The 25,645-nt window shown below is 59.3% G+C and overlaps 6 protein-coding genes across 10 annotated transcripts; 2 read left to right on the top strand and 4 right to left on the bottom strand.

The window, feature by feature from the left end:
• Positions 1 to 464: 464 nt before the first annotated feature.
• On the bottom strand, positions 465 to 2,414 carry RPL27 (ribosomal protein L27). Its single transcript, XM_063404007.1, has 5 exons — positions 2,338 to 2,414; positions 2,156 to 2,238; positions 1,871 to 2,040; positions 1,238 to 1,348; positions 465 to 555 (listed from the first exon to the last, which is right to left on the bottom strand). The coding sequence occupies exons 2-5, from the start codon at positions 2,234 to 2,236 to the stop codon at positions 507 to 509; spliced, it is 411 nt and encodes a 136-aa protein (XP_063260077.1). The 5' UTR covers positions 2,237 to 2,238; positions 2,338 to 2,414; the 3' UTR covers positions 465 to 506.
• Positions 2,415 to 3,097: 683 nt separating this feature from the next.
• Positions 3,098 to 6,956, bottom strand: RUNDC1 (RUN domain containing 1). Its single transcript, XM_063403917.1, has 5 exons — positions 6,559 to 6,956; positions 5,874 to 6,032; positions 5,406 to 5,604; positions 5,048 to 5,137; positions 3,098 to 4,567 (listed from the first exon to the last, which is right to left on the bottom strand). The coding sequence occupies exons 1-5, from the start codon at positions 6,886 to 6,888 to the stop codon at positions 3,702 to 3,704; spliced, it is 1,644 nt and encodes a 547-aa protein (XP_063259987.1). The 5' UTR covers positions 6,889 to 6,956; the 3' UTR covers positions 3,098 to 3,701.
• A 53-nt stretch (positions 6,957 to 7,009) lies between these two features.
• On the top strand, positions 7,010 to 9,145 carry PTGES3L (prostaglandin E synthase 3 like). Its single transcript, XM_063404025.1, has 7 exons — positions 7,010 to 7,151; positions 7,520 to 7,633; positions 7,769 to 7,835; positions 8,128 to 8,226; positions 8,586 to 8,675; positions 8,780 to 8,833; positions 9,039 to 9,145. Exons 1-7 carry the CDS (start codon positions 7,144 to 7,146, stop codon positions 9,045 to 9,047), a joined length of 441 nt encoding a protein of 146 aa, XP_063260095.1. The 5' UTR covers positions 7,010 to 7,143; the 3' UTR covers positions 9,048 to 9,145.
• Positions 9,146 to 9,278: 133 nt separating this feature from the next.
• AARSD1 (alanyl-tRNA synthetase domain containing 1) lies at positions 9,279 to 14,483 on the top strand. Of its 5 annotated transcripts, none has more exons than XM_063403940.1 (13): positions 9,279 to 9,464; positions 9,544 to 9,666; positions 9,737 to 9,896; positions 10,316 to 10,373; positions 10,728 to 10,884; positions 10,974 to 11,090; positions 11,686 to 11,816; positions 11,986 to 12,052; positions 12,234 to 12,325; positions 12,800 to 12,854; positions 13,400 to 13,494; positions 13,631 to 13,781; positions 14,336 to 14,483. In XM_063403940.1, the coding sequence occupies exons 1-12, from the start codon at positions 9,426 to 9,428 to the stop codon at positions 13,764 to 13,766; spliced, it is 1,230 nt and encodes a 409-aa protein (XP_063260010.1). In that variant the 5' UTR covers positions 9,279 to 9,425; the 3' UTR covers positions 13,767 to 13,781; positions 14,336 to 14,483. The 5 variants fall into 5 exon arrangements, with proteins under 5 accessions (XP_063260010.1, XP_063260007.1, XP_063260008.1 ...); XM_063403937.1 differs by having other exon boundaries at positions 14,332 to 14,483; XM_063403938.1 differs by having other exon boundaries at positions 14,314 to 14,483.
• Positions 14,484 to 14,588: 105 nt separating this feature from the next.
• Positions 14,589 to 20,970, bottom strand: G6PC1 (glucose-6-phosphatase catalytic subunit 1). The gene is made up of 5 exons (XM_063403952.1): positions 17,867 to 20,970; positions 17,255 to 17,364; positions 16,831 to 16,939; positions 16,502 to 16,617; positions 14,589 to 16,412 (listed from the first exon to the last, which is right to left on the bottom strand). Exons 1-5 carry the CDS (start codon positions 18,094 to 18,096, stop codon positions 15,901 to 15,903), a joined length of 1,077 nt encoding a protein of 358 aa, XP_063260022.1. The 5' UTR covers positions 18,097 to 20,970; the 3' UTR covers positions 14,589 to 15,900.
• A 144-nt stretch (positions 20,971 to 21,114) lies between these two features.
• LOC134553805 (membrane primary amine oxidase-like) lies at positions 21,115 to 25,231 on the bottom strand. The gene is made up of 4 exons (XM_063403901.1): positions 23,404 to 25,231; positions 23,019 to 23,304; positions 22,136 to 22,265; positions 21,115 to 22,031 (listed from the first exon to the last, which is right to left on the bottom strand). Exons 1-4 carry the CDS (start codon positions 25,214 to 25,216, stop codon positions 21,735 to 21,737), a joined length of 2,526 nt encoding a protein of 841 aa, XP_063259971.1. The 5' UTR covers positions 25,217 to 25,231; the 3' UTR covers positions 21,115 to 21,734.
• Between the last annotated feature and the right edge of the window lie 414 nt (positions 25,232 to 25,645).

Genomic DNA, 25,645 nt, shown 5'->3' with positions numbered 1-25,645 from the left:
CCACCCGCCCTGCCAGGACGGACCTGCTGATGAACACAGAAATAAACCCCTCCTGCCCCACTCCAGGATTTACAACCCGGCCCAGCCGCTGCTCCCCGGGTGGCCAGCAGCCAGCACTGACCCGTTTGGGAAGCTAAAATCTGACACCCACAGGTCAGTGACCACACAAACCACCGTGCACTCAGCCCACACCCAGAACCACCCATTGCCTCGTCCTTTTTCTCAGGGATCACCTCAGTTTTGGGAATGAGATTCCCCCTGTGGCAAGAACATCAAGCACCCTGCAGTTGCAGAAGGGAAGAGCAGCCCTGGCCACACCTGGGGCAGTCCCAGGGATGACACCTGCACCCACGGCTCCACAAACGTCCTGATGCTCACCTGGACTGCAATGGCTTTCCCAGCTCTTAGAGACACAGAGCAAGCGTGACCACAATATGTTTGTTTGTTAAATAACAAAAATTACATGGTTTTTAATAAACATTTATTGATGCAACCTTGTTACACCCTTAGAATCGCAGCTTCTGGAAGAACCATTTATTCTTGCCGGTTTTGTACCTGAAAGAGAACACAGAGGTTAGAGAAGGATGTGTACTAGCAGGTAACAGCACCTAACTCGTACCTGAGCTGTCCCACACAGACAGAATGTAGCACCCAGCTCACCCAGAGGCAATTCACCTGGTCTCTTTGGCCTGGGCTACAACTAAATCCACTTTAAACATTAAAATTCCAAGGGAAGCAAATGCCAGGTTCCAGATTTCTCATGAAGGACACCTGCACTGTGGCAGCTTCCACCCCAACAGGCACAAGCACAGGACACTTGGTGTGGCAGGGGGAGATGCCCTGCGAGAACAGCTCAGGGGCTGCCCCAGACACTGTGTCCCACTGAGATCACACAGCTCCTCCCTCTGAAGGAGCTTCTGAACAGAAAACCGTAAAGAAAGAGCAGAAAACCAAGTTCTTCCATGTAAAGCATCAGCACTGCCCTGGCCCACCCAGCCCAGTGGTAGGAGGGAGGATGAACTGGCAGCTCGTTGTCAGATCGCCCTCTGGCACCTGAAAGGCCCCACAGGTGCTGGCACGATGCTGCACACACAAGTGAAAAGAACACGCTCAACAAACACGCAAAGAAGCTGGGGCAGAAATGCCAACTCGGAGACTCAAATGCCAACTCGGAGACTCATCCACAGACTCTGTGGATGAGCACAAACACCGCTGAAGAGATGAGCTCCCAACTCACCTTTCCTCAAATTTCACCTTGGCCTCACGTCTTGCTTTGCGTTTCAGAGCGGGATCCCTGAACACATCCTTGTTGACCACTGTTTTGTCCAGGGGAATGTCCACGGAATACCTGGGAGAGAGCAGAACGGTTCAAAAGGGGCCATGGTACCTGCACAGGTCAAACACTCATCCTAGAGTCTGGTCAAGGAGTCACAGCTCATGAAGTCTCCTCAGTTCAGGAATCACCAAACCGCTAAAGCAGTCTCAGCTCAAGCCACAAAGAGAACAACCACACACACTTTTTCAGGGACATGCAGCTCTGTTCCATGTAGTGCCTGGGAGCCGCTCTGGGATCTCTGAGGCACAGTAAGAAATGGCTCTGCCAGCTCCAGACCCTCACAGCTGGCTCAAACTGCTCACCTGCTGACACCCCCTGAGCAAAGGGAAGATTAGTGCGGCTGAAATGAGAGCCAGCTGCCTCATTCCAGAAGTTTGTTAATATTTCCACTCAGCCTCAGACCCCCAACTCCCTGTTTCACTCACATTCACTCAGCCACGGCATTGACAGCCTTGGTAACGCCCATCCCGTACAGAACACAACAACCACGAATGCAGCCAAGATTCCTCCGGCCCCGCCGGCAGCAGCACTCACCGGGTGGGCATCAGGTGGTTGTAGTTGTAAACCTTCACGAAGGACTTGATCTTGGACCTTTTAGCGATCTTTTTCTTGCCCATGGCAGCAGTCACCTTACGCGGGTAGCGGTCGATGCCGGCCACCAAGGCGTGGCTGTACGGCCGGTCCGAGGTGCCATCGTCGATGTTCTGAAACAACCAGGCCGCGGCGGCGATAGCACCGGGGAGCCGCGCCCGTGCCGCCCGCCGGGCTCCCGCTGGCCCCGGCAGCACGGCCCGCCCCGCCGGCCCGGCCCCCGCTCACCTTCACGATGACGGCCTTGCGCCCCGAGTATCGGCCGGCCAGCACCAGCACCACCTTCCCGGGCTTCATGAACTTCCCCATCTCTGCGGAGGCAGCAGCCGGCAGTCAGAGCGTGCCCGCCATCCGCGCCCCGGCCCCCGCCCCCGCGGATGGCGGCGGATCCCGCGCCCGCCCGCACTCACCGAGGCTCCGCTGCGATGGCGCCCAGGCCGGAAGAGAAATGGAACGGGGAGGCCCCGCCCTTCGCTGAGCGGCGCTGCGTCACTTCCGCCGCGCCACCGGAGCCTGGCGGCCGTGCCGGTGTTCGCCTCAGCCGCCCCTTCCCGGGCACGGCGGTGCCGGTGTCCGCCTCAACCTCAGCCTCCCCTCCCCGGGCACGGCACTGCCGGTGTCCGCCTCAGCCTCAGCCTCCCCGGGCACGGCGGTGCCGGTGTCCGCCTCAGCCGCCCCTTCCCGGGCACGGCCGTGCCGGTGTCCGCCTCAACCTCAGCCTCCCCTCACCGGGCACGGCACTGCCGGTGTCCGCCTCAGCCTCCCCGGGCACGGCGGTGCCGGTGTCCGCCTCAGCCTCTCCGGCACGGTGGTGCCGCTGTCCGCCTCAGCCTCAGCCGCCCCTTCCCGGGCACGGCAGTGCCGGTGTCCGCCCAGCCGCCCCTCCTCGGACACGGCGGTGCCGGTGTCCGCCTCAGCCGCCCCTCCCCGGGCACGGCGGTGCCGGTGTTCGCCTCAGCCTCCCCGGGCACGGCGGTGCCGGTGTCCGCCTCAGCTGCCCCTCCTCGGACACGGCGGTGCCGGTGTCCGCCTCAGCCTCAGTCGCCTGCGCCCCGGACACGGCAGTGCGGGGTGTCCGCCTCCCACCGCCCCCTCCCCGGGCACCGCGGATGCCTTGTCACAGCCCCGGTAACGGACAGAGCACACAGACACCGGCGGGCTCAGCCCACAGGTACTACAGCGGTATTTAATACACCCCGCGGGACACCGGGCTGCGCTGACCCCACACGAAAGCCTGGAACAAGGAGCTGGGTCCGTGGGACAAAGAGCCCCGGCAGCCCCAGGGACACAGACTGCAGAGCTGCCAGAGGAGCCCCCGGCCCCTCAGGATCGGCCCCCACCTTCTCCAACACCCACCCGGGGGAGGTCAAGTCTCGTGTGCCCAGACAGCTCCCAAGGGGCCTCAACACCCGCCAGCTCCCTCCTCCATGAGGGATCGTGTGTGCAAGGTGGAGAGCAGAGACTGTGAGGAACAACCACAAGGGAGCTCAACTGCACATCCCACAGGCCCCGTGGCCAGGCCCCTGCCCCCCGAACAGTCACTGGGCGCTGGGCAGGGCAGTTTGGCCTGAGAGCAGCAGGGCAAGGTGCTGCCCAACCTGCAGCCGCTCTGCAGGGGCAGCATCAGACAACAACACACTGCCAACATCACAACACCCTACGACTTCCCTAAAAGCAAATACCAAAGAGACAAACTTGGTCTTACAAAAGCCAGGCTTCTTGAGCCCAACAGCTGCCTACTAGTGGAAAATGGACGATCTACAATAAAAACACATCAAAAAGCATCTTTGATGTTTTTCAGCTGCCGAACAGCCAAGTCAACCGGGAGGTTGAACTTCAGGTTGCTGAGGCGGCTGAGGAGAGTGAGCGCGCTTTCGAAGCCAGTGTTGGCCATGTAGCTCCAGGGCTGGTAGTGAGACTGAACCAAAGCTCCAGACTTGCAGATGAGGTTGAGCCACGAGACCAGGCGCTGCTCGTTCAGCGCCATGCACACCAGCGCCTTCAGCTCCGAGTCCGCGCTGCGCTTGAAGGGGCCGTGCTCCGTGAGCACGGTGTGGATGGCCGCCAGCAGGCTCTGCTTCGGGGTGGCCACCACTGCTCCTGTCACAGGCAGGGCGAAGGACTGGGAGAGCTTGCGAGCCGGGGATTCCACGAAGGCTTGTCCGTTCTTAGCGTTGTAATACTTGACAAAGAGCTCCCAGGGGTGCATGGTCCGCGGCGAGGGCGTGAAGGCAGGGATCAAGCACGCGATGGGGGCCAACACCAGGCTCATGCCTGGGGAAGAGGCATAGAGCCCGTGGGCCAGCAGGTCCCGCAGAGCCACTGTCAGCTCCCTGCGCACAGCCAGAGTCAGCTCGTCTCTGCCTCCCAGGGGAATGTCCTGCAGCTCAGAGGAGCAGATAACGTGCTCTGCCTGCTGGTGTTTCAGGGCGAGCTGCCTCACCCGCTCCACCGACAACTCCAGTTTCTCGATTAAGGGGGAGAAGTCCTGGTTGTCTTGGTCCTTCTGCCAGAGGGTGCGAGGGATCTGACCCGTGGCACAGCCGAACTGGCTGACAGCAAAGATCTGCAGCACGGCCAGCACGCGGCGCATGAGCTGCAGGCCCGTTTCTTGCATCCTTCTGGCATCTTCTGGGTTCACTGACCAGGATAGAAAAGAGAAAAACATACTGTCATCAGGGAGTCAACAACTCTGCTTGTTCATACACACAAAGGGACTGCAAATATCTGAAAATCCCTTCAGGCTAGCATTCTGAGTAGTAGCAGATGCCTCAGTACATTATTGTATTTCCAGCAGGTTCAAGGGATAAAGTAAGGAGGTCTCAAACCAGCTCACTGTACCTGCTCACAAAGCTCAGAGCTTGAAGAGCACAAATTACAGAGTGTTTTGCAGTCTCTTTCTGGCCCCCACTGAGGACCAAGCCCACCCTCCATGCCACATGTTCAAGCTCTGCAACTGCTCTGAGGATACCACGGAAAGAGGGTAAAGGAACAGGACACAGGCCTTCAACAGGAGTACACAGAAACCAGGAAAAAGCAGACAATGACTGGTTCGTGCTCATCAAAGCTCCAGGGAGATGCTGGAGCTTTGCTGATAGTGCTGAGCCCAGCAGTGCCCACCTCTGTTCCCAGAAGGCCGGGTGCTGGGTTTGGAGGAGCCTCCACAGTCATACTGGCCATCTTCTGCCTTGCCAGAGCTTCCAACTTCATCTACAAAATGGATTTCACATCATTATTTCACATTTGTGAATTTCAGCTGCATATCCCAAGTATTAAGGTCAACATTCCTCAGACCCCTCTGGACCTATTTTGTCACTCTATCAATACTTTTCCTCACCATCAGTTTAGAGAGATTTGTATTTTAATGTGACACAGAAGCTGTTCCTGCCTCTCCCCACATCCATGACCTTCCTCCTCATGACTACATCAGGGAATTACAAAGCAATTCAGTCTGCTCATTCAAAAACTCATCACTGACCCTGAATGAAGTTGATGAACATTTCCAGGTCCCTTATCTGGGTCTTCAGTTGTTCCACCAGCTGCTCCTTCACCCTGGCTGGATTCACAATCTGTGCTATGGCAGCATCCACCCGCTGCCGCAGCTCCTCTGGAGAGAGCTTTGCAAAATCTTCACTCAAGTCCATGTCCAGCTTCTTTATCAACTCATTTATAATCATCTGCAAAACACAAGTGAAGTGAGCAGTGCGATATCACCATGTGGCACTGCTGCCTGAGAGCTTCAAGTATGCCTTTCCCAGAGGTTCCCTCAGGAACAGGATACCTTTGCTGCACAGAAATAAGTGCAAAAGACACAGGTTCACACATGTAGACAGACTCCTGACATTTTATTATAGCTGCTGGTGAGAAATACAGACTGATGAGTACCTGCAGTGTGTAAGACACTCACAAGGGCTGGGAATACAGCAGGAGGATTTGTGAGCCTTACCCGTTGTCTCTCCATAACCACAGACTGTGGCAGAGAATCATAGCTGCCCTCTTGATAAGCAAAGGTCTCTAGGTCATCCAGCTGTGTCTTGAGCTGCAGGATCAGCTCTCTGTGCTTCTCCTTCTGGACCTCAATTTGCTCCTGCTTCTCTCGCTCGCCCTGAAAATAAGCTATCAGTAAATAAAACTGAAGACTTATTGTCATACCCAAACCACAGGGAACAGGATTATGACATGAGGAGTATCTCCTCCAGCTCATGTACTACACTAGTGAGCACTGCAAACCAGTCTGAGAAATGTGTCTGAGCAAGGTACCAAGCACAGGTACCAGCTACATCACCTCATCTGATAAGGGAGGGGTCACACCCCTCCAGACCACCTGCACCCACATTCTGTCCCACAGGGCCAGGATCCAGGAAGAAAGCAGCCAAATACCACGTACATATCACAGATCCTCTGAGTCACCTGTGCTGTACCAGGGCGTGGAGCGGTGACACACCACTCTTGGCTCTAGGGCACATCCCTGCGAGCTGGCTCCGAGTCACCAGCGGCTTGTGAACGCCTGGTGCTGAGCTCTGTGCAAACCGCAGCACCGCGGGCAGGGCAGCCCGAGCCCCTCCCGGCAGCCGGTACCCGGTGCTGCCTGTGCCCAGCAAAGGCGCCCCTCAGCCCTGCCGGGCACTCACCGGAGCGGCGCCGAGACCATCGGCAAGCGGCGCGGGGCAGCCGCGGAAGGCGAAGTCCTCGAGGTCGCGGAGCAGGCGCTGCTGCTCGGCGGGGCCGGCCCGGGCCACCTGCCGCAGCCGGAACTGCACCTGAGCGAAGTGCGAGGCCAGCGCCAGCAGCGCCCCGTGCAGCCGGCGCCGCTCGGCCCGCAGCCGCGGCACTGACTGCGGCGACTCTCCCCCCGTGGCCGCCGCCTCTTCGTCCTCCTCCTCCTCGTCCTCCTCTGCCGACACGGCGCCCACCGGCGCCCAGCGCTCGCCGGGGCCCAGCGAGCCGCTCTCTGCCTCCATAGCCGCCGCTACCGGCGCCGCGACGCCGCCGCCATCTTGGCGCCGGGGGGCGGGACTGGGCGGGGCCATGGGCGGGACCAGCGAGCTCCTGGCGGCGCGGCGGCGGCCGCGGGGGCGCGCACCGGGGGGCGGGGGCGCGCACCGGGGGACGGGGGCGGGGCCGCGGGTTGGCTGCCCCGCCCCCATCCCGGCCGGACCCCGCGGCCGCAGCCGCGCCCCCGGCCCGAAATAGCGCGGGGCGGGGTCGGCACCGCCATGGCGAGGTGAGCACGGCCGGACGGGACAGGCAGCGCCCGGAACCCGGTGTCCCGACAGGACCCGCCGACCTGGAGCAGCGGGGAGCGGCGCCGGGCCAGGCAGAGGGTAGCGGGACACGAGCCGGCCGGGGCCCGCCGGCTGCCCGGCCAGGGACGTGTGGGCCGGGAGAGAGGAGCGTCACGGGGCCAGTGTCCGTGCCCACCGCCCGGCTAGCACCCGCCCGGCTCCCACTGCCCGTCCCGGGGCTCGGCCCGGCACAGGAATTGTCCGGGACCCCTTCCCCGCGCTCGCCCCCCGTGCCGGGCCCTGCTGGGCACCGCTGGGCACCGGGAAGTGCCCGCTGGTGACACCCGCTGGTGTGCTCTTCCCCAAGGCAACCTGCAAAGACACTGTGGTACGACCGCCCGCGGTACGTGTACCTGGAGTTCTGTGTCGAGGACAGCAGGGACGTGAAGGTCACCATCGAGGACCACCGGCTGGTGTTCAGGTGAGCTGCCACTGCCCTGCCGAGCGACGTGGCCCTGCTCTGCGGGTGGTTCAGAGCACCGGGAGGGCTCTGTGAGAGGAGACCACGCGTGGCCTTAGCTCTCTCCTAAGCCCGGTTGTTACGATGTTTTGGCAGTTGCAAAAATGCAGACGGTGTGGAGTTCTACAACGAGATCGACCTGTACGCCAGGGTCAACTCCAAGGTGAGGTTTGCCACCAACAAACTGTCCTCCAACATCCTCTGTCAGGCTCAGAGTCAGAGCCGATCTGTGCAGTCTTGAGCAATGCTGCTTAACACTGAATGCTGCCCATCCTGAGAGTTTCAGTGGGGTGAGCCTGAGCCCCAAGCCTGGGGCTGATACTCACAGTGCTGCCTTGAGCCAGAAACAACCCATCTCTGTGGTTCTGTGACCCCACAGCCTGCACAGGGCTGAGCTTTAACCCTGTGCAGAGAGGAGCCTGGCAGACACTGAGGCACCCCCGATCTCTTGGCAGGACTCACGGGAGAAGCGCTCTGACCGCTCCATCACATGCTTTATGAGGAAGTGGAAGGAGAAAGTGGCCTGGCCACGCATCACCAAGGAGAACATCAAGGTGTGTGTGGTGCCTGGTGCTTCAGCACGTATGCTATCCCCACTCAGCACCTCGTGGCTCCTAGGAACCAACCTGCCCCCAGGACAGACACAGAGGCCCCCACAGGGGACCTCAAGACAGAGCTCCCAAAAAGCCTGTCCTGATAATCACCACTAGTCCACAGATTCTGCCCTCCTGAAAGGATGTGGCACTCCTTCTCCTTGACACACTCAGGAGCATTGCCTGCAGGCAAAGGGACGCTCCTGCTTCCTGGCCCTCCCCAGTCTGACAAGGCCCCTCACCCGTGCAGGAGCTGCCTCTGGGCTGGGGTCCCTGTGGTGCTGCTCCCCCCTCTCAGGGGATGCTCTTTGTGCCCACAGCCAGCCTGGCTCTCCGTGGACTTTGACAACTGGCGAGACTGGGAAGGGGACGAGGAGGTGGAGAGGGCCATGGTGGAGCAGTACGCAGAGGTGAGCTGGGCCACTGGCCCCAGGATCCTGGGGCACATCGCACGGGTGTGTGGGATGGGGGGACGCCGGGCATTTGGGCATCCAGCCATTTGTTTCCCATCCAGATGCTGGAGAAGGTGACAGAAAAAGGCCCCCCGCCAGCCATGGACGACCTGGATGTAAGTACCACCCGCCAGCTGCTCCGTGATGCCCTGCCGAGCACAACCCAGCCTCAGCCTTCCGCCGGCTCCGGGACGGCGGCAGCACCTCGTGCTGCACCCCTCGGGCAGCCTGTGGTGGAAATGCTCCCCGGGACAACTGGCTGCGACCGGCGCTGGCCCGGTCTCGACCCAGTCCCCGGCACCTCGCTCCTCCCTCCCGCAGGATGACTGACGCCGAGGCGCCCGGGGCCGCCGCGGCCGGAGGAGGCCAGACGGTGCTACCGAGGAGCGGCGCGGGCAGCGATCTCCGGGGAAGCGGGCCCGCCTCAGGCCGTGCGACGCCGCGGGCACCGCTCCCTGGGTCCGGTCCGGTCTCCCGTAGCCGGTTACCCTCGCGGGGCACGGGGCAATAAACGTGAAGTGCCGCAGCCGTGTGCCGTGCGCTCGGGCCGCCGCCGCGCCGGGCACCGGGAGCCGCGCGCCCCCGCCGGCGGGAGCGCGCCCGCGCGTCACCGCGCAGGCCCCGCCCACTCGCGGCACGGCCGCCACCGCCTGTCCGTGCTCGGCCGCTCTCCCGCCACCCCCGGCTCGCGTGTGCCGAGCGGCCGAGATGGTGTTCCGGTGCCAGCGGGACAGCTGGGCCCGGCAGGTAGCGTCGGGCCGGGGCCGGGGCCGGGGCGCGGGGCAGGCCCGGGCGGGCCCTCACGGCGCCGCCGTCTCTGTCTCAGTTCACCACCAGGGTGGTGTCGTGCCGGGCGGCGGAGCTGCGGCCCGAGGGCGGCGGAGAGCCGGTACGCGGGTTCCAGGTGGTGCTGGAGGACACCATCCTCTTCCCCGAGGGCGGCGGGCAGGTACGGGCCGGGCCGGGGGCCGGGCGGGGGCCGGGCCGCGGCCGGCGGCGCTAACGGGCCGTGTCCGCAGCCGGATGATCGCGGCCTCATCGGGGACGTGCCGGTGCTGCGAGTCACCCGGCGGGGCCCCGAGGCCGTGCATTTCGTGCCGACCGCGCTGGAACCGGGCGCCGAAGTGGTGCTGTCGCTGGACTGGGAGCGCCGCTTCGATCACATGCAGCAGCATTCAGGTCCGTGCCGGTACCGGGGGCCGCCCGGTACCACCCGCGGGGGGAGCCGGTGGGGCAGGGGGGCGGTCGGTGCCCAGCGTGTTCCCACCCTGCTCAGGGTAGGGAGAAACCCCACAGCTCTGTGTGCACAGTCTGTTCCCGGGACCACTGAGGGCAGCAGGTGCCTCTCTGCGAGCTCTCCTTGGCTTGTAAACAAACGCACTGAAAACAGGTTTGGAAGGGAAAGTTCGAGCGGTTTTGCAGCCCCCAGCGTGTGCTGCCGGCAGCCGAGGCTCATGAGGCCAGAGCTGTCCCCTTGCTGCTCCTGAGCACTGGCAGGAGCCCCTCAGCGCCCAGCATTGCCTGTCCTCGACAATGTCAACAGGAAAGACTGAAAATGCCACTGGCACTCAGAGCTGCTGGTTGCACATCTCTTCCAGGACAGCATCTCATCAGTGCCATTGCAGAGCAGATGTTTGGATTCAAGACGACTTCATGGTGAGCAGGATGAAGGTTCCATTTGACCCCAGTATGTCCTTGTTTGGCACATGCCACCACACTACCCTGCACAGAGCCTGAACTTTGAAACACCAAAAGCAATTTGGATGTTTCACTTGAGGTCAGATGTTGCAGGAGAGGAGACTGACCTGGAGAGAAGCTGTACAAAATGTTTCCTCCGTCTTGTCCTCCTTACATGTTTAGTTTTCATCTGGTGCTTTAAGCATAACAGGGAGAGGAGGGAAGCCCATTTTGTTCCAGTCACCACATTCCCAGCAGTGGGATGCTGGTGCTGCACAGAGGGGCCTCCTGGCTGCTCTCAGCCACAGCAGCAGAGGTTGTTCCTTGGCGCAGGGAGCTGGGCCGTCAGCGCAGTGTCATCGAGCTGGACACCCCCGTGGTGACAGCAGAGCAGCTCGAGGCCCTGGAGCAGAGCGTGAACGAGAAAATCCGGGACAGGGTCCCTGTGACAGTGAGGGAACTGCCTGCAGGTGACCCTGAAATTGAAACAGTGAGTGGTGGGGAGAGCTGATGGGGTTTGTGGGGCCGGAATAACTGAGCACAGATGTCACCTCCTTTGTCACTGTTCTCCTGTGCCAGGTGAGGAGCCGGGGGCTGCCTGATGACCACGTAGGGCCAGTGCGGGTGGTGGACATCGAGGGCATCGACTCCAACCTGTGCTGTGGCACTCACGTCAGCAACCTGAGCGACCTCCAGGTGTGCAGCTGCAGCTGGGCTGCCTCTGGGGGCCACACTCCCTGTGAAGCACAGCAGAGACCGTGGGATCCACAGGCTGCTCGAGGCTGTGCTGATGGGGAAGGGGGGTGGCAGCGGGAGCCCCAGGAGGGTCACACACAGCCTGGGCACCTCAGGTGCTTTTGTTTCCTTGGTGCAGAACTCAGCCTTGTGTGTGCAGCAGTGACATTTTTGCACTGCCAGGGGTGTTGACCATGTTCCCTCTCCTTAAAACTCTAATATTTTTGATGATAAATCCTCTGTGCAGGGAAATTGTGATAAAATCTTAGACCTGCCTTTAAGTATTTGTACTTTCTCAGTCATTGGTTGGAGTGTTTCCCAGCAGAGACATCCAGATGCCCTGTAGAGTGCATCCCATGCCTAGAAAATTGTGTAAATTCCACTGTACCACCATCCCTTTTTTAAATATATATATGTTGACCCTATGGCTGATTTTAATAAATTTATTTTCACTAGCAGAGAGTCCAAATTCACCACAAGGCATAATCTGGCAGGAACTGGCCACCTATGTGAATTACCAAAATGCTGTTCTGACCGGGTTGATTTTCTCTTTAAGGTTATTAAACTCCTTGGCGTGGAAAAAGGGAAAAAGAACAAAACCAACTTGATTTTCTTGGCGGGAAACAGAGTGCTGAAGTCAATCGAGCAAAGTCACAATACTGAGAAGGCTCTAACCTCCCTGCTCAAGTAATACCCTTTCCACTTCTGTTATTTCATCTTCCTCCTCCTCCTGAGAGATACCACATAAGCCTCAGAGTACATGCTATGGGGCTGTGTATGATCCCTGTTTTGCCCCTTTAGGAAATCTTTCCTTTGTCCTTCAGAGCAGTGATCCAGAGTCTCCCATTTCTTTCAGAAATGGACCGGGTGAGCACGTAGAGGCTGTGAAGAGACTGCAGAGCTCTGTGAAACTGCTCCAGAAGGTACAAAAATGGCTGGGAAAAGTGGGATTTCACTATTTCCTGTAGACTTTTAGCTGTGGTAACTGAGAGTCAGATAATTGGCTTGTTTGTGTGGATATTATGCAAAGTGCTCAAACCCCTGGGAACACAACTGTGTTTTGACTTCTCCAGCTGCAGTACAGTTCATTTGCTTTTCTTTCAGAATAACCTGAACCTGCTTAGAGACATTGCTGTTTTGATAGCCCGGGACTTCAAGAGCAAACCTGCTCCAAAGCAGCTGTTTGTACTGCACAGGTATGGGGGAGCTGAGGGAAGAGGGGCCAACAGCATCCCACACGTTTTATGGCAGTTGGATCTCTCACACCTCTGCAGCTTGTTTTCTCTAGAAAGAACCTAAACAAAGTAAATAGAATTTTAAACTCCTTGGCCTGCTGCAAGGTTGTGTGATTAAAGGAATCTGTTCATAATTCAGTCACTGAAATCTTCTGGTTTTGTAGCTGAGAAATTACTGTGTCCATCTAATTCCCTCTGCCCTTGATATTTTCAAATAAGACCAAGGAGTTCTATTTCTTAAAGATAACACTTAGATAATTCCATCATAATAATTCGTAATATCCACAGAAGTGCCTAGAGAGGGTTTACATATATAGACAAATAAAAGCAAGAGGCTAAAATCCCTGCTCAGGCACTTGGTTTCTGATTGAGATTTTGTACTCTAGAGTGAGGTTTTGCTTCTTTCTAAAGTATTTTTTTAATCCATCTATACAGGAAAGAGGGTGATTCTGAATTCATGAACATCATTGCTAATGAGATTGGGACAGAGGTGAGTCAGTGATGAGAACTAAACTGACACCATTGTTTTTTCACCCCATTTATACACGGACAGGGGCTGTTCCTGCCACAGTCATGACCTGCAGATCTGGTTCCTTTGACAGGTACCTGAGGTTACCTTTCCCCAGCAGCCTCAGTCTCTAGGGCAGTCCTCAACAGTCAGAATTCAGAGCAGTGGGGAAGAGCCTTAGCCCAAGGCTGTACAGGGCCTCATTAGGTTTTCCTAACCTGAAATAGGTTAGGATAGGATCAGGTAGGAGTAGAATAGAAAGAACAGAAGGTTTCAGTCACAATCACCTGGCTGGTTTCAATCACAATCAGCTGCCAACTGGATGCTTTTAACTAGGGATACTCCAGTACTCTTTGGTCCTAACAGCACATGACTGGGCGCAAAAGGTTCAGATGCCACCTCCCTTTTACTTTTTTCAAGCAGTCTCAGTCCTGATAATGCACACAGACTTCTGAATTGTCAGTTTGCTGTTTGTGTCCTGTGGCCAGGGTCCTCTTCTCTGCAGCAAGGCCCATCTCTGTCCACAGGAAACCCTGCTATTCCTGACTGTGGGAGATGAAAAAGAAGCAGGACTCTTCCTTCTAGCTGGACCCGTTGAAGCAGTTGAAAATTTAGGTCCCAGGTAACGCGTGATTTGTTTAACTTGAGTAAGAATTGTGGTGTTGCAGACTGAGGAGCTGCACAGGGTGACCCAGGCACGGATCCCTGTGTGCTGTGGGGAGCAGGATGGGCTCCAGCCCGTGGTGTTGTTGCTGCAGGGTGGCAGAACTGCTGGGCGGGAAAGGAGCTGGGAAGCGCGGCCGCTTCCAGGGCAAGGCAGCCAAGATGAGCCGGCGAGGAGAAGTGCAAGCCCTGCTCCAGGAATTCGTTAGCAATCAAAACCCTGGAGCATAGGAAGCAATTCTCAAAGTAGGTTTGTCTTCCCTTTGTTTGCACAGGCTCCACTAGCTTCTCTGCCAGAGAATAAAGACCTGAACCCGACAGCTGGTGTGCACATGCTCTGCGTGGGCTGCTTTGGTGCTCACAGAAATGGGGAGGGGATCTGCTGCAAGACCTCATTTCTCAAGACAAATGGTGCAGGGATTAAAGGAGTCCTTAGTTAACCATTTTGTAGGGTTCCTAAACCCAGAAGGGGCCTCCTGCTGGCAGTACTTTGGGGCATTTTGCTTTGGGCCAGCTGCTAAGGAGGAGCTGCTTGGCACAAACGCTCAAGCAAGAGGCAGCTGGTCCCCACCAGACACCTTGGGCTGGGCAAAGGCAGCAGCTGGCAAGGAGAGCAGGTGCCCCACAGGTGGGAGATCATTCCCCACCACACACCAACTCCTTCCCCTTGGTAGGGTGCAGTTGTCCTGGTCGTTTTTGGACCATCGGTAGTTTCTCAGGCTGATGCAGCTGTAAACTCCCTCGGGATCAGGCAGAGCTGTCCCCGGTGTTCCCTCAGCTCACCTTTCCTGCCCAGGCAGGCCCTGGAGCTGCTGCAGTCTCCTCTGGAGGAACTAAAGGGCGCTGTGGAGCCACAACGGGGCACAACAGGTAATTTGAGAATTTACCCTTCCCCTTCTTGCTAGAAATGGCACGACAGGTTTACTCCAGATGTTGGTAATAAACAGAGAAACAGAATAAAAGAAACCTCTAAAAGAATAAAAGAAACCTAAGGAAGTTTATCTGTCATGAACAAGGAGATGGGAGCAGCCCCAGCAGATCAGGTTCCCACCCGTGGCTGCTGCTGCATGGCCCAGCCTTGGCTGAGCTTTTGGGGTGGCGTCAGAACACAGGGAGCACCCCTGAGGCCTGGAGCTGGCTGTGGGGTCAGGGCTGCAGGGGCTGGTGCTTTGGGAGGGATCCTACACGTGCACACAGAGCCTGGCAGTGTCTGCTTGGACTGTCTCAGACTGAGCGAGGATGTTTGGGCTGTACAGCCTGCACAGCTTGAGGGCAGCAGGCTGAGCCCACAGTATTTCCTGGGCTGGGGTACTGAGGTGGGACAGGCATGACCCCAACCCCACAGCACAGCCAAATGCCAGTTCTGGCCCCAGCACTGGGGGCTTAGCACAGCCCCAGCTAAGCTGGCTGGTCCCAAAGCTGAGCTTGTTTCTGTAAACAGCGAGGTGACACAAGTTTGTCCCTGTTCCTGGCACAAAGTGCACCCAGAAACCTTGGATAAACAGCACAAAAAGCAGCTCATTGCCCCCACTGTGCTGTCAGTGCTCAAGTGCACCTCAGGGCAAAAGGTGAAGACCCAGGGCACTAGGCAGTGCTTTTCCCTGTGGTTTGAACGTGCCTTGCAGGTGTTGAGGGTCTTCAGCACCCAGGAGAAATGTCCTTCCTCTACCACCTGCAGGCCATGCCACAACCCTGCATCCAGGAGCTGATCCCCCATCCCATGGTGCTGGCCAGTGGGACACTCAAACTCACCAGCTAAACAACCTTCAGCTTTAATAAAACACCTCCTGTGCCCAACCCCAGCCCATGCCATGTGCACAGGTACACGTCACCCATGTCCACTCCTGGGCCTGTGTGCACCCCACCCTGCGTGGCACAGAGGTGAAACATCCCAGAGCTGGGGGGATCCCTCACACTGGCTCTTTATCTCCACGTCACAGTGTCTGCCCATTCCTGTCCCAGAGTTGCCTCTTCAGCAGACCCCAGACCCGCTGAGGCGAGAGCCCTGCTCCCAGTGCCGCTGTCCCCAGCCCTGCAGCGCGGAGGTGGCCTGTCCCCACGAGCTGCAAGGGAGTGCAGGACCTCCCGCTGCTGCTGCTGGGTGCTGGGCAGGTGACCCCCACCTGTGGGTGCAGGAGGGACAGCAGGGGAGTCGTGGGCACACAGGGCTCTCAGTGCCATCAGCCAGCCACGGAGCAGCGTGACCGACACCGCGGGCCCGCACTGCAGGAGCCGCCCAGCAGCGCCCCGGGCCCGGCCTCCGTGCTCTGCTCCCAGGGCAGCTTCAGCGGGAGGCAAACAGCGGCTGGGGCACACCCAGGGCCTGGCAGCTGCCCCGAGCCCAGCGCTGGGCTGTGTGCCTGCCTTAGGCAGCCTTCTTGTCCTGCGTGGCCAGGAGCTGGGAGAGGCAGTAGGGGATGAGGCCGACCGTAGCCAGCGGCACGGCCGCGCTCTTGCAGAAGGAGAGGGCGTAGAAGAGCAGCTGCACGTGGGAGGGCGGCTTGAAGGCGTCGAAGAGGTGCAGGAGGAGCAGGGAGACGACGACGCAGCCCAGGCGGAAGGGCAGCTGCTGGCCCTGCTTCAGCCGGGAGCTCTGCTGGTACATGTGGGAGTTGAGTGCCAGCCCCAGGCCGAAGAGGATGCCCAGGTTACGGAGGAGGCTGGCAAAGGGAGTGGTGTCAATGTGGACCCACTCAGGGCGGCTGCACCACTTCTGTGCCTTCTCCAGCGTCCAGAGCAGGTCCACGCCGAATGTCCACAGCAGCAGGTAGAAACCCAGGGTGAAGCTGAAGAGGAAGATGGTGATGCCCAGGTACCGATGGAAGCTGGCATGGTAGATGAAGTGGATGTGCTGGAAGGTCTTGGCCACAGCCATCCCTACCAGGAACAAAGTGGGAGCATTGGTCAGTGCTGCAGGTACTGCAGTGGTGCTGCAGGGAAAGGGAGGGGGGTTCTGATGAACTCACCTGAGAAAACCCCTGCGATCACCTGGTGGGGGAAGTGAGCAGCAATGAAGACTCGGGACATGCAGACACACACCTGAACTGCCCAGAAGCCAATCCACAGCACTGTCCACAGCACCCTGTGAGGGACAGGCAGCCATGTGGGTGCCAGGGCCAGCTTGCACTGCCCATGGTACTGCCATCATGTGCTCCAAACAATGCCTGGTTGCGTGCTGAGACTCTACCCGGGGTACCAAACCCAGCTGTCAGTCCACAGCCTTGATGGGTTGGCTGTGCCTGTCAGTGCTGGAGCTGCCTCTGCCTAGTACAGGTGGTTTTAGCACGGAGCTTACCAGTATCTGAGTGTCCTTGACTGCTTCTCTCCCCCAGCAGCAGCGAGGAGGGCCGTCACCATGACGTAGTACACGCCTGCTGCACCCATGGCATGGCCAGATGGGCTCCCTGAGCAAGAAGAGAGACCCAGCTCAGACTGTGCATGGGCCAGAGCTGAGCACAGGCAGGGGTTTGTGCTGAACCACCACAGCTTCACCAAGGGTCAGGGTGTGCTCTGTGCAGGGGCTGCCCTGCCTCCTTCCCCTGCAGGCACAGCTGCCATCCCCAGGAGCACAGCAGTAAGGGCCCTCTCTCCAGAGCTGTCCAGGGGCATGTACTACCTGCAGGCTGCCAGCCACAACCCTGGCCAGGCCAGCACCCCCCTCCTTGCATGTGCAGGTCACCATGGGCAAGCACGCCCTGCCCCTGGCTTGGGGAACCTACCAGGGCCAGTCTCACAGGTGAGTGGGAACTGCTGGATCTCTGGTGCAGAGCTGTTGGCGTAATAGTCCGTGTCAAGGACCCACCAGTATGGCCTCTCCCCAAAGAGGATCCTGAAAAGAACAAAGAAGGGATCTGGGGAGGTCCTGGGCACAGTTGCAGCTTTAGATCTGTCCCGGGAGATGGAAAAAGCAAAGGACCCACAGGTGGTGCAGGGCACCCTGACAGACACAGCGCCCAGCTGAGTGCTTGGTTCTGACAGCTGACACTGCTGTCCATGTCCCCACCCCCAGCCCTGAGAGGGAAGAGCAAGAACTGCCTGCAAGCAAATCAATATGAGCTCCTGAGGTGGGGGGCTCTGTGAAGAACCCCCCACTCACACCACAGCCCTGCCTGATGGGACGCTCTGTTTGCAGGAGGCTCCATCTCTCTGGCTCTGGGAAGGGGGGAGCTGCAGCTGCACAGCTTGGGAAGGAGTGACCATTGTCACTGCCCAGCCAGAGCTGAACTCTGGTCCTTGTTCTGTTCCAGCACTGGGGCTGAGAGCACCCACCTGGCCCACATCAGTCCAGGTGTGCCAACACACGGTGGCAGCCTTGGCCCGGGGCCACTCACCACTTGAAGACGAGGTTGAGCCAGTCTCCGATTACAGCCACCCAGATGAGCCTGATGCCCACTGCCTCACTGAAGTGGAACCAGATGGGGAAGAGGACAAAAAAAGCATTCCTGAGATCAGCGGCATAAGAGATGAAGAGGAACCAGTCCTGGGAGCCCTGGAAGTGTTGCTGCAGCCAGTGCGTGGTCCGGACGCCCGCGTCGTGCAGGAGGTTCATGTTGGCCTCCATCCTCCTCTGCTGCGTGGCTCTGCCTGTCCCGTGCTCCACGATGCCACTGGGGTTTTATACTCTGCAGGGTCCTGTTTGCAGGGGGCAGGTCACTGTCCCAGCACTGATCTTTGGACCCAAAACCACTCTTTGCAAAGGTACATCGCCAGGGGGTTGGAACAAACATGTTTGGAACAGCTTACGTAAAAGGGGAGAACAGGCTGGAGGGCACGTGAAGTGCAGGGTGCTCCGTCCCCAGCAGCATCCCCTGCCCCACACCATCCCCTCACTGCGGGATTCTGCAGCCCTGGCTCCTCAGCTGTCCAATACAACGGTTCAGCTGCTCTGAGGGAGCCCCTTGCTCCATTACCCCACAGGCTGTGGGTGACAGTCCTGCAGAGCTGCCGTGTCCAGGGCTGGCAATTGCTCTGGTCCCTCTGCCACCCCCCCAAGAACAACCACTGGAGCATGGCAAGGATGCCCAGGATCATGGAGTGGGAGCATGGAGTAGAGGGCAGACTGTCCACTCCCCTCCTCATTTGCCAGGCTAATTTAGCCAGGACGTTGCATAATGGGAAACTCTCAAAGCCATTCCTGGAGGACCCTGCAGTCCCAGACAGCCAGGCCTGGGATGCTCCTGGCTGCCAGCCAGGTTCTGATCTGTAGTGGGGGGCTAAAGGACCTTTGCAAATAGGGATGGCACCTCTCCTCCCTGAACTGCTCCACTGGTTAATCCCTCCTGCCCCTTCAGACCCCCGCTGTGGGTGCAGAGCCAAACACACAACTCATCCTGCAGTGCCCATGGCCACCCCCTCCACCCCAGCTGCACTCTGCTGTCCCTGGCAGCACTGCTGGCACTGCAACTTCATCACCCACAACTGCCAGTGCATGAACACACAGCCCTGCAGCAGCAGCGCAGGGTGCCCAGGCAGCACCCACGCAGCTGAACAGGCAGCAAGGCATTAATGATCAACAGCCAGTGAAATGCATCACTTATCTCCCTCCTGAGAAAATTCATGTCAAGATCCTTGAACCCCTGCCCTATGTTGTTTGCCTCTGTGAGAGCTGTGTCCAGTTCTGGGTCCTGCTGACAAACAGCAGCAGTTACAGGCCCCATCCTGCCCCTCTGCCCATGCAGAGCCCACGGGGTCTGACAGGAAAAACACCGGCAAACCTTGCTCCCTGGATATAGGCATGGATGGCCTGTGAGAAAAACAGGCAAAGGCCACAGACTCAGCCTTGCTGCAGGCATGTCCTGTCCAGCCTGGCCTTGCTGCACCCAAGGAAGGTGGTCCCAGATCCTGGACTGAGTTCCTGACCTGCAAAACATCCCAACAAAACAGAAGTCTGCACAGAAACGGAATTTTTCTTCGAAAATGAATTCCCCAACAGCTCATTCCAGGGTCCTCCACAGAGAGTGGCTTTGGCCAGCGTGAAGGAATGCAACAGACTTGGCTTCTGTTCCAAAAATATTTTGAAACCGTCAGCAATAAATCCTTCACAGGAGATTTCAGAGCGGAAAATGGGGCAAAAGGTGGGGGGTGGGGACTAGCACTGCAGTCCTCCAGGAAAAACTCTCTGCAGGAAAACAGGGGCCATGGTAGGGAGAGGACAGGAAGCAGGATGGAGGCAGTCACCTCCTCCCTGCCAGCACAGAGGACAGAGTGGTTCAGCCCAGTACCCCCCTGAGCAGTGCCAGGTCAGGACTGTGCCAGGGCCCACACAGCCCCAGCACTGCTCCCTGTGGATAAACCCCCAGCCCCAAAGTCACTGTGCAGGCCTGGGGCAGGGCAGGGAAGGAGCAGGAGCTGCCTGGGCACTGCAGGGTTCTGCATCCTGGCTGGTCTGGCAATTGCTCAGGGCCCAGCTCGTGCCCTGCACTGTGCAGCCCTGCTGGGGAGTGCACTGTAAACCAGCTGGCTTTCCCAGGGAAGTTTTCCCAGGGAGGCTTTCCCAGGGAAGGAGAGGGCCAGGCTGGGGGAATTTCTGTGCCTCTGTGCACACCCAGCCCAGGATCAGATGGCAGCCCAGGAGCTGTGTGACTGCAGTGACAGCAGCAGGCTCTGGGACACGGTGTGCCCGTGATTCCCAAGGCTCCGGCTGCAGCTCTGGCCAGTGCAGCACCAGTGGGTGCTGTGGCAGTGCCAGGGTTTCTCCAGAATGTTCCCAGACAGCTGCAAGGTGCGGGCTGTGCTGTGGCAGGGCAGCCACTGCGTCAGCACACGAGCAGAGTCCAGGCAGCCCCACACACGTGGGCACGTGGTGGAGGGCAGGGAGCCGGGCTGGACACGACCTTCCCCTGCCACAAGGCCTGGCAGGAGCCTCTGGGCACAGCCCCTGCTGTCACCCCAGGGCACCCAGGGACCGCTGCAGCCTCACACTGAGCCATGGCCTGAGCTGCCCTCTCCTCCCACCGCCTCTCCCGTGTGCTGCAGCAAGCTGAGCTGGCTCCCAGGGGCCATGCCACAGCCAGCAGGGCTGCTGGAGCTCCTCACAGCATGGGACAGAGCCATCCACTACAGCAGAGGGCATGGAAACCCACCATGCCCCCAGGGACACCTCTGTGAGTGCTTAGCATCTGCAGCCATGTGCCAGGGCTGGCACTGGCCTCACGGGGATCCCTGGTGTCCCCATGCCAGCCTGCACAGTGGGGATGGGATCTGTGGGCTGTGGGATCCTGCAGCCCAGAGCTGCACGTGCAGCGAGGGGTGTAGAATCAAGGGTCCCCACTCAGGGGGGCTGAGCAGCAGCCAAGCCCAGAACTGATTAACACAGCTCAGAACAACTGTTAAACATTAACTCCCTTGTTTGCTCCTTATTCCCTGGCAGGAGCCTCTGGGTCCAGGAGCATCGCCAGGACACACTCACAGCCCTGCCAGGCGCTGTGCTGGGCACTGGGGCAGCCCCACATCCCTTGGAGCCCCGCAGAGCTGAGCCAGGGCCGTCCCTAACAGGGCATCAGCTCCCACAGCCTCAGACGTGCTGGGGCTGGCCCTGGCCACAGGAAACAGAGCAGCACCCGGGGGCTGAGCCAGTGTGTTCAGGAAAAGCACTGCAGTGCCTGTTTATTGGGACAGCCCATCCGGAGGCCAGCCCTGGGCTCCTCCAGCAGCCTCCCAGCCAGCCCAGGGCAGCTCTCCCTCTGCAGAGCTGGCACTGCAGCAGCAGCCAGAGCCTGGCAGTGCCTGGGCACAGTGGCCTCGATGCTGCAAAGGCTGCGTGGCTGGGGAGGGCGTTTGGGCATCCTGTGGCAGGACCACAGCAACACCACTCTGCTCACTCCTGCTGCTGTGGGCAAAACCTTGGGTGGACCAAGGGCAGCTGCAGCTTTGTGCTGTGGGCAGCCCTGGCCAGGACTGCCACCCTGTGCTCCGAGGATGGGGACGTGGTGGAAGCCCCACCCCAGAGGAGGGGAGTGGCTGTGGGCACTCCACGGTACACAGGGTGGCATCCAGGATGAAACTAAAAAAAAAATCACTCCCAGGGGCTGTTTTTCAGAGGCTTTGGGTCCTCCTTTGGCAGTGCTGAAACAAGAACTGAGCTTCTCCCAAAAGCTGACGCTGAGCACGTGGCACCCTGGGCAGGGGGAAGGCAGGTCCTGGTGTGGGACAGAGACACCCTGGGCACCCACCCGAGAGCCAGCAGCAGCCCCTGGCCCATCAGAGCCCACCAGGTGGCAGACTGAGGTTGAGGAAGCCCCCGAAGTGGAAGGGGGGCAGGCGAGGGGCACAGGAGGTGGCAGAGGACAGACAGGCAAGGGGATTGACCCCACATGCCCCAACATCCTGTTCACTGCTGAAGTAGACACTGTCAGGTGAATCCACCGAGGGGTCCTCGTTGAAATAGTTGTAGGGCCTCAGGAAGAAGCCGACACCATTCCCCACAGTCACTGTGTTGGGGACATCCTCAGCACGAGGGACGTGCAGGAACCCCACAGTGATCCAGGCAACCAGGTCCTGTGAGGAGAGGAATAAGGCATCAGTCAGGCTGAGCAGGACTCTGCCAGCTGCTGGCTCTGGGACAGGGGCAGCTTCTGTCCAGCCCAGGGAGCCCAGCTTACCTGGTTGGTGATGGTCTCGTTGTTGATGAAGTCAGCAAAGCTGACTGTGGGCATCCAGGGGTCATTCTGGTTGTAGATGCTGGTGCTGGTGGGCTCCTCCTCCTTCCGCCGGGTGACGGCCAGCTGGTACCTGCCAGCACAGGGATCACAGGGGCTCGTCCCTGCCAGCACAGGGATCACAGGGGCTCGTCCCTGCCAGCACAGGGATCACAGGGGCTCGTCCCTGCCAGCACAGGGCATTGCCAGCTGGGATGCACTGGCAGTCTGGGGCTGGATGCATCCCTGGCCTGCCCTGGGGTGGGGAGGGAAAGGGCTGGGAGGGCAGCAGTGAGCAGCAACCCCAGCATCTTTGAGCTTTGCAGGGGATCCCCTGCTGCCTGTGGCTTTTCCAGCGTGGCTGGGAAATGTGAATGGGTCCAGGTGCAAACGCTGCCACCCAATGCCCAATGCACTCCCTTCAAGCTGCTTCTCCCCCACAGATTTCCCCAGCACGAGCTCCATCAGTTCACCCTGGCAGTGAGACTGCTCTGTGCTCATCCCAAGCATTTTCCAAAAGGCATTCTGTCCTCATGGGAAAATATCACAGCCTAGCAATACAAGTGCTTCCCTTAGGAATTTGTTCTGCAGCCTACTTCCCCTCAAAGGGAAAAACACACGGGGTTGCTCTAAATCAGTCTGACGCGGGGTCAGATTCCTGCCTGTGAAATACCATAAGCAGATGTTATTGAGCAACATCTCAGGGACATTTCAGAGCCAAAAGCTGTGAATGTTTGCTGTTTAACCCTTCCCTGCAGCCTGGTGCAGGCCTGCCCAGGGGTGACAGCCTCCCTCCACCAGGAGCAGCAGCAGCTGAGGCCTCACATTCCATAGCCCTGGCACCCACCTGCCCCAGCTGACGGCGCGTTCCATGGAGCTGCTGGTGGGCAGGTGCTTCCCAGCAAAGCTGCTGATCTGGATCCTGTAGCTGCGTGGGTGCTCCCACTTGTTGGGATTGGGGCTGACAAAGGAGAGGTAGCGGGGCATGGGGGCGTTGAGTGGGAACGCTGCCTCGTCCTCCTTCTCCAGCCTTTCCCTGCGGAGGAACGGCCGCTCAATGGTGTTCTGTGCGCTCCAGGGATCTTTGACAAACTCATACTCCATGTCCTGGGTCTCCAGGGAGTTCAGCTGCCCTGTGAAGCAGAAGAGAAAACCCTCTCAAGCTCTGCACCCCAGGCAGAGCTTTAGGCCACAGCAAACCACAGCTGTGCACAAAAGGTGGCCAGACCTACCGTCAACATCCAGGTCCACCTTGTAGTGGATGTGGTGGAGGTGCATCGTCCCCAGCGTGTGGGGCCCAACCCTGTTGCCATAGTCAGTGCCTCGGCCATGGAAGAAGGAGGAGCTGATGTAGCCGGTGGCGTGCACCCGGACCTCCACAGCCCCGCTGCCGTGGAACATGAAGTCCCAGATGTAGTCGTAGTTGATGAGCGTGGAGATGGTACGGACGACCAGCGTGTTCTTCCGCAGCCCACCGTAGTAGAAGGACTGCGAGTCGGAGAAGTGGCGCCTCAGAGGGAGGGCAGAGTCGTGCTCAAAAATGCAGAGTGACCTTCGGTTGGTTTTGGGGGTATCTGACTCTGCCAGGTAGTGCCTGTCCACGTAGGTCGCCGTGTAGGGGCAGTCCAGGCCCTGGACCAGCTCGTAGGCAAACCTGCCGATGCCAAAGCTGCCGTCGAGGTAGCGGGTGGACATGCCCCCAGGGCAGTTGGAGCCATACAGGGCTAAGGCTTCCTGGAGACTCAGCTCATAGACAATCCTCTCCCCACGGTACCTGATGTCAAAGAGGCGCGGGCCGGTGTTGGGGCTCATGCCGAAGGCGAAGCTCCAGCCCTGGAAGGTGACGCGGTTGTTCCTGACTCTGTAGCGGGGACCCTGCGGCTCAAACTGCAGCGGGCCTGGGGACCCAGGAGGGCGCCGGGGCTTCATTGAGCTCAGCACTGCATCACCCTGGGGCCGCTTGAGCCTGACGACCTCCAGAGCACCGGCCACAAACTCCTGTTCCAGCTCCTCTGTGCTGGCAAAGTAGCGGCCATTGTAGAAGACCTGGCGCAGCCGCCACTGGGAGACGCGGAGGTCCCCGTGGTCCACCAGCACCTCCAGCCCCACCGGAGACAGGTAATACCCAGTGCCAGCCACATTGTGGAACAGGACAAACCAGGTCACACGGTCACCGGACTTGAAGCCGCGTGGGGCTGTGGTGAGGGTGACCAGGTCAGTCCCGTCAGACTCACAGCAGGCAGCGAGGAAGCGCGGCGCCTTTCTCAGCTCCCTCTGAACGAGGGCGTTGATGTCCGCGTACTCCCTGCCCGTGACGGGTCTGCGGTGGTAGGGCAGCCTCCCCCCGTACTTCTGCACCGTCACGTCTCGGTGGTACGCCGGCCTCGGCAGCGGCCCCACCACAAACTCGGTGATGTTGGGCTCCGGCTGCTTCCCAAAGTACAGCACAGCCAGGGCCTCTCGGGGGGGACGAGCCCCCGCGCCGTCCAGGAACCGCAGCACCTCTGCCTTGGCGGGCACCTGCAGCTCCACCAGGGCGATGCAGTTGTCCGAGGGTTCAGCACGCGACGCCTCAACCAGCGGCACCCCGAGGTGTCCCTGCAGGTACCGCACCACCTGGGACATCTCCTCGGCTGTCAGGTCAGCAAAGACCAGGCTCTGGCCGTCCTCCACGTCCTCCTGCTGCGGGGGCAGGCGCTGGCAGGTGCTGGGGGTCCTTTCTCTGGTCAGCAAGACGCAGACCAACGCGAATATCGTGGCTAACGCCAGACCAAGCAGGATGAGCACGGTTTTGAGGCTCATGCCTGCTGGGGCACTGAGCGCTCCTGCAGTCTGGCAGGACAAGCTTCCAGCTGCAGAATCCTCCCAGAGACTCACCAGAACAAGGGGCTGGGTTGGCTCGGGTTTGTTTTCCTCCCCTGTTTCCTCACCAGGGAACAGCCTGCAGGAACTCGCAGGGAGAGTGCAAGGGGATGTTCTCACACACTGCCAGGATTTGCTGGGAACCATAAAAGGCAACTTTGCTCCACTTCCCTTGAGGGTCATAATTTTAAGTAAACTCAATGTTTGTACATCCATCCTTCCCCTCTGGTCCCAGATCCTACACTGCAGAGCTTGGAGAGAAGGGATCCAATCATTTAGGGGAAAGAAGCACATCTCCCTTCTGCTCCTTCTCTTAACCCTGCAGATGCTGGGCAGTGGCTGTAGAGATAAACCTTCCCAGTGCAGAGCAGAGCTAAACACAGCATCACTGCCCCATCCTGACACAGCCCAGACACCACCAAGCAGCACTGCCTGCTCCTGCCAACATCCCTGTGGTCCTGCAGCCGGGAGGGAGAGGACAGCTCTCTGTCACCTTGCAAAGGTGCCCACTGATCCTGAGTTAGATCCTAGCACAGATGGGGCAGCGAGGAGAGGAACAGGGGCACCAGAGCCCAGCCAGCATCCCGGCAAACAGGCAGTGGCACTGGCCAA

This window comes from Prinia subflava, chromosome 8, assembly GCF_021018805.1.
Source record: "Prinia subflava isolate CZ2003 ecotype Zambia chromosome 8, Cam_Psub_1.2, whole genome shotgun sequence".
In the NCBI taxonomy this organism is placed as follows: domain Eukaryota; kingdom Metazoa; phylum Chordata; class Aves; order Passeriformes; family Cisticolidae; genus Prinia; species Prinia subflava.
This window is presented reverse-complemented; position numbering and strand designations above follow the sequence as displayed.

Coding starts and splice junctions, on each gene's coding strand:
- RPL27 (XM_063404007.1), bottom strand. CDS start 2,236: ATGGGGAAGTTCATGAAGCCCGGGAAGGTGGTGCTGGTGCTGGCCGGC. Junction 2,041..2,155: donor GCAAGGCCGTCATCGTGAAG/GTGAGCGGGGGC, acceptor TGGTTGTTTCAG/AACATCGACGATGGCACCTC. Junction 1,349..1,870: donor AACCACCTGATGCCCACCCG/GTGAGTGCTGCT, acceptor GCTCTCTCCCAG/GTATTCCGTGGACATTCCCC.
- RUNDC1 (XM_063403917.1), bottom strand. CDS start 6,888: ATGGAGGCAGAGAGCGGCTCGCTGGGCCCCGGCGAGCGCTGGGCGCCG. Junction 5,605..5,873: donor TGGTTATGGAGAGACAACGG/GTAAGGCTCACA, acceptor TGTGTTTTGCAG/ATGATTATAAATGAGTTGAT. Junction 4,568..5,047: donor CCGGCCTTCTGGGAACAGAG/GTGGGCACTGCT, acceptor TATCCTGGTCAG/TGAACCCAGAAGATGCCAGA.
- PTGES3L (XM_063404025.1), top strand. Junction 7,836..8,127: donor ACGCCAGGGTCAACTCCAAG/GTGAGGTTTGCC, acceptor ATCTCTTGGCAG/GACTCACGGGAGAAGCGCTC. Junction 8,227..8,585: donor TCACCAAGGAGAACATCAAG/GTGTGTGTGGTG, acceptor TTGTGCCCACAG/CCAGCCTGGCTCTCCGTGGA.
- AARSD1 (XM_063403940.1), top strand. CDS start 9,426: ATGGTGTTCCGGTGCCAGCGGGACAGCTGGGCCCGGCAG. Junction 11,817..11,985: donor GCTCTAACCTCCCTGCTCAA/GTAATACCCTTT, acceptor CATTTCTTTCAG/AAATGGACCGGGTGAGCACG. Junction 12,326..12,799: donor CAGCTGTTTGTACTGCACAG/GTATGGGGGAGC, acceptor CCATCTATACAG/GAAAGAGGGTGATTCTGAAT.
- G6PC1 (XM_063403952.1), bottom strand. CDS start 18,096: ATGGAGGCCAACATGAACCTCCTGCACGACGCGGGCGTCCGGACCACG. Junction 16,618..16,830: donor TCAAGGACACTCAGATACTG/GTAAGCTCCGTG, acceptor TGTCCCTCACAG/GGTGCTGTGGACAGTGCTGT. Junction 16,413..16,501: donor GATCGCAGGGGTTTTCTCAG/GTGAGTTCATCA, acceptor TGTTCCTGGTAG/GGATGGCTGTGGCCAAGACC.
- LOC134553805 (XM_063403901.1), bottom strand. CDS start 25,216: ATGACCCTCAAGGGAAGTGGAGCAAAGTTGCCTTTTATGGTTCCCAGC. Junction 22,266..23,018: donor CGCGCCGTCAGCTGGGGCAG/GTGGGTGCCAGG, acceptor CTGTGCTGGCAG/GTACCAGCTGGCCGTCACCC. Junction 22,032..22,135: donor ACGAGACCATCACCAACCAG/GTAAGCTGGGCT, acceptor CTCTCCTCACAG/GACCTGGTTGCCTGGATCAC.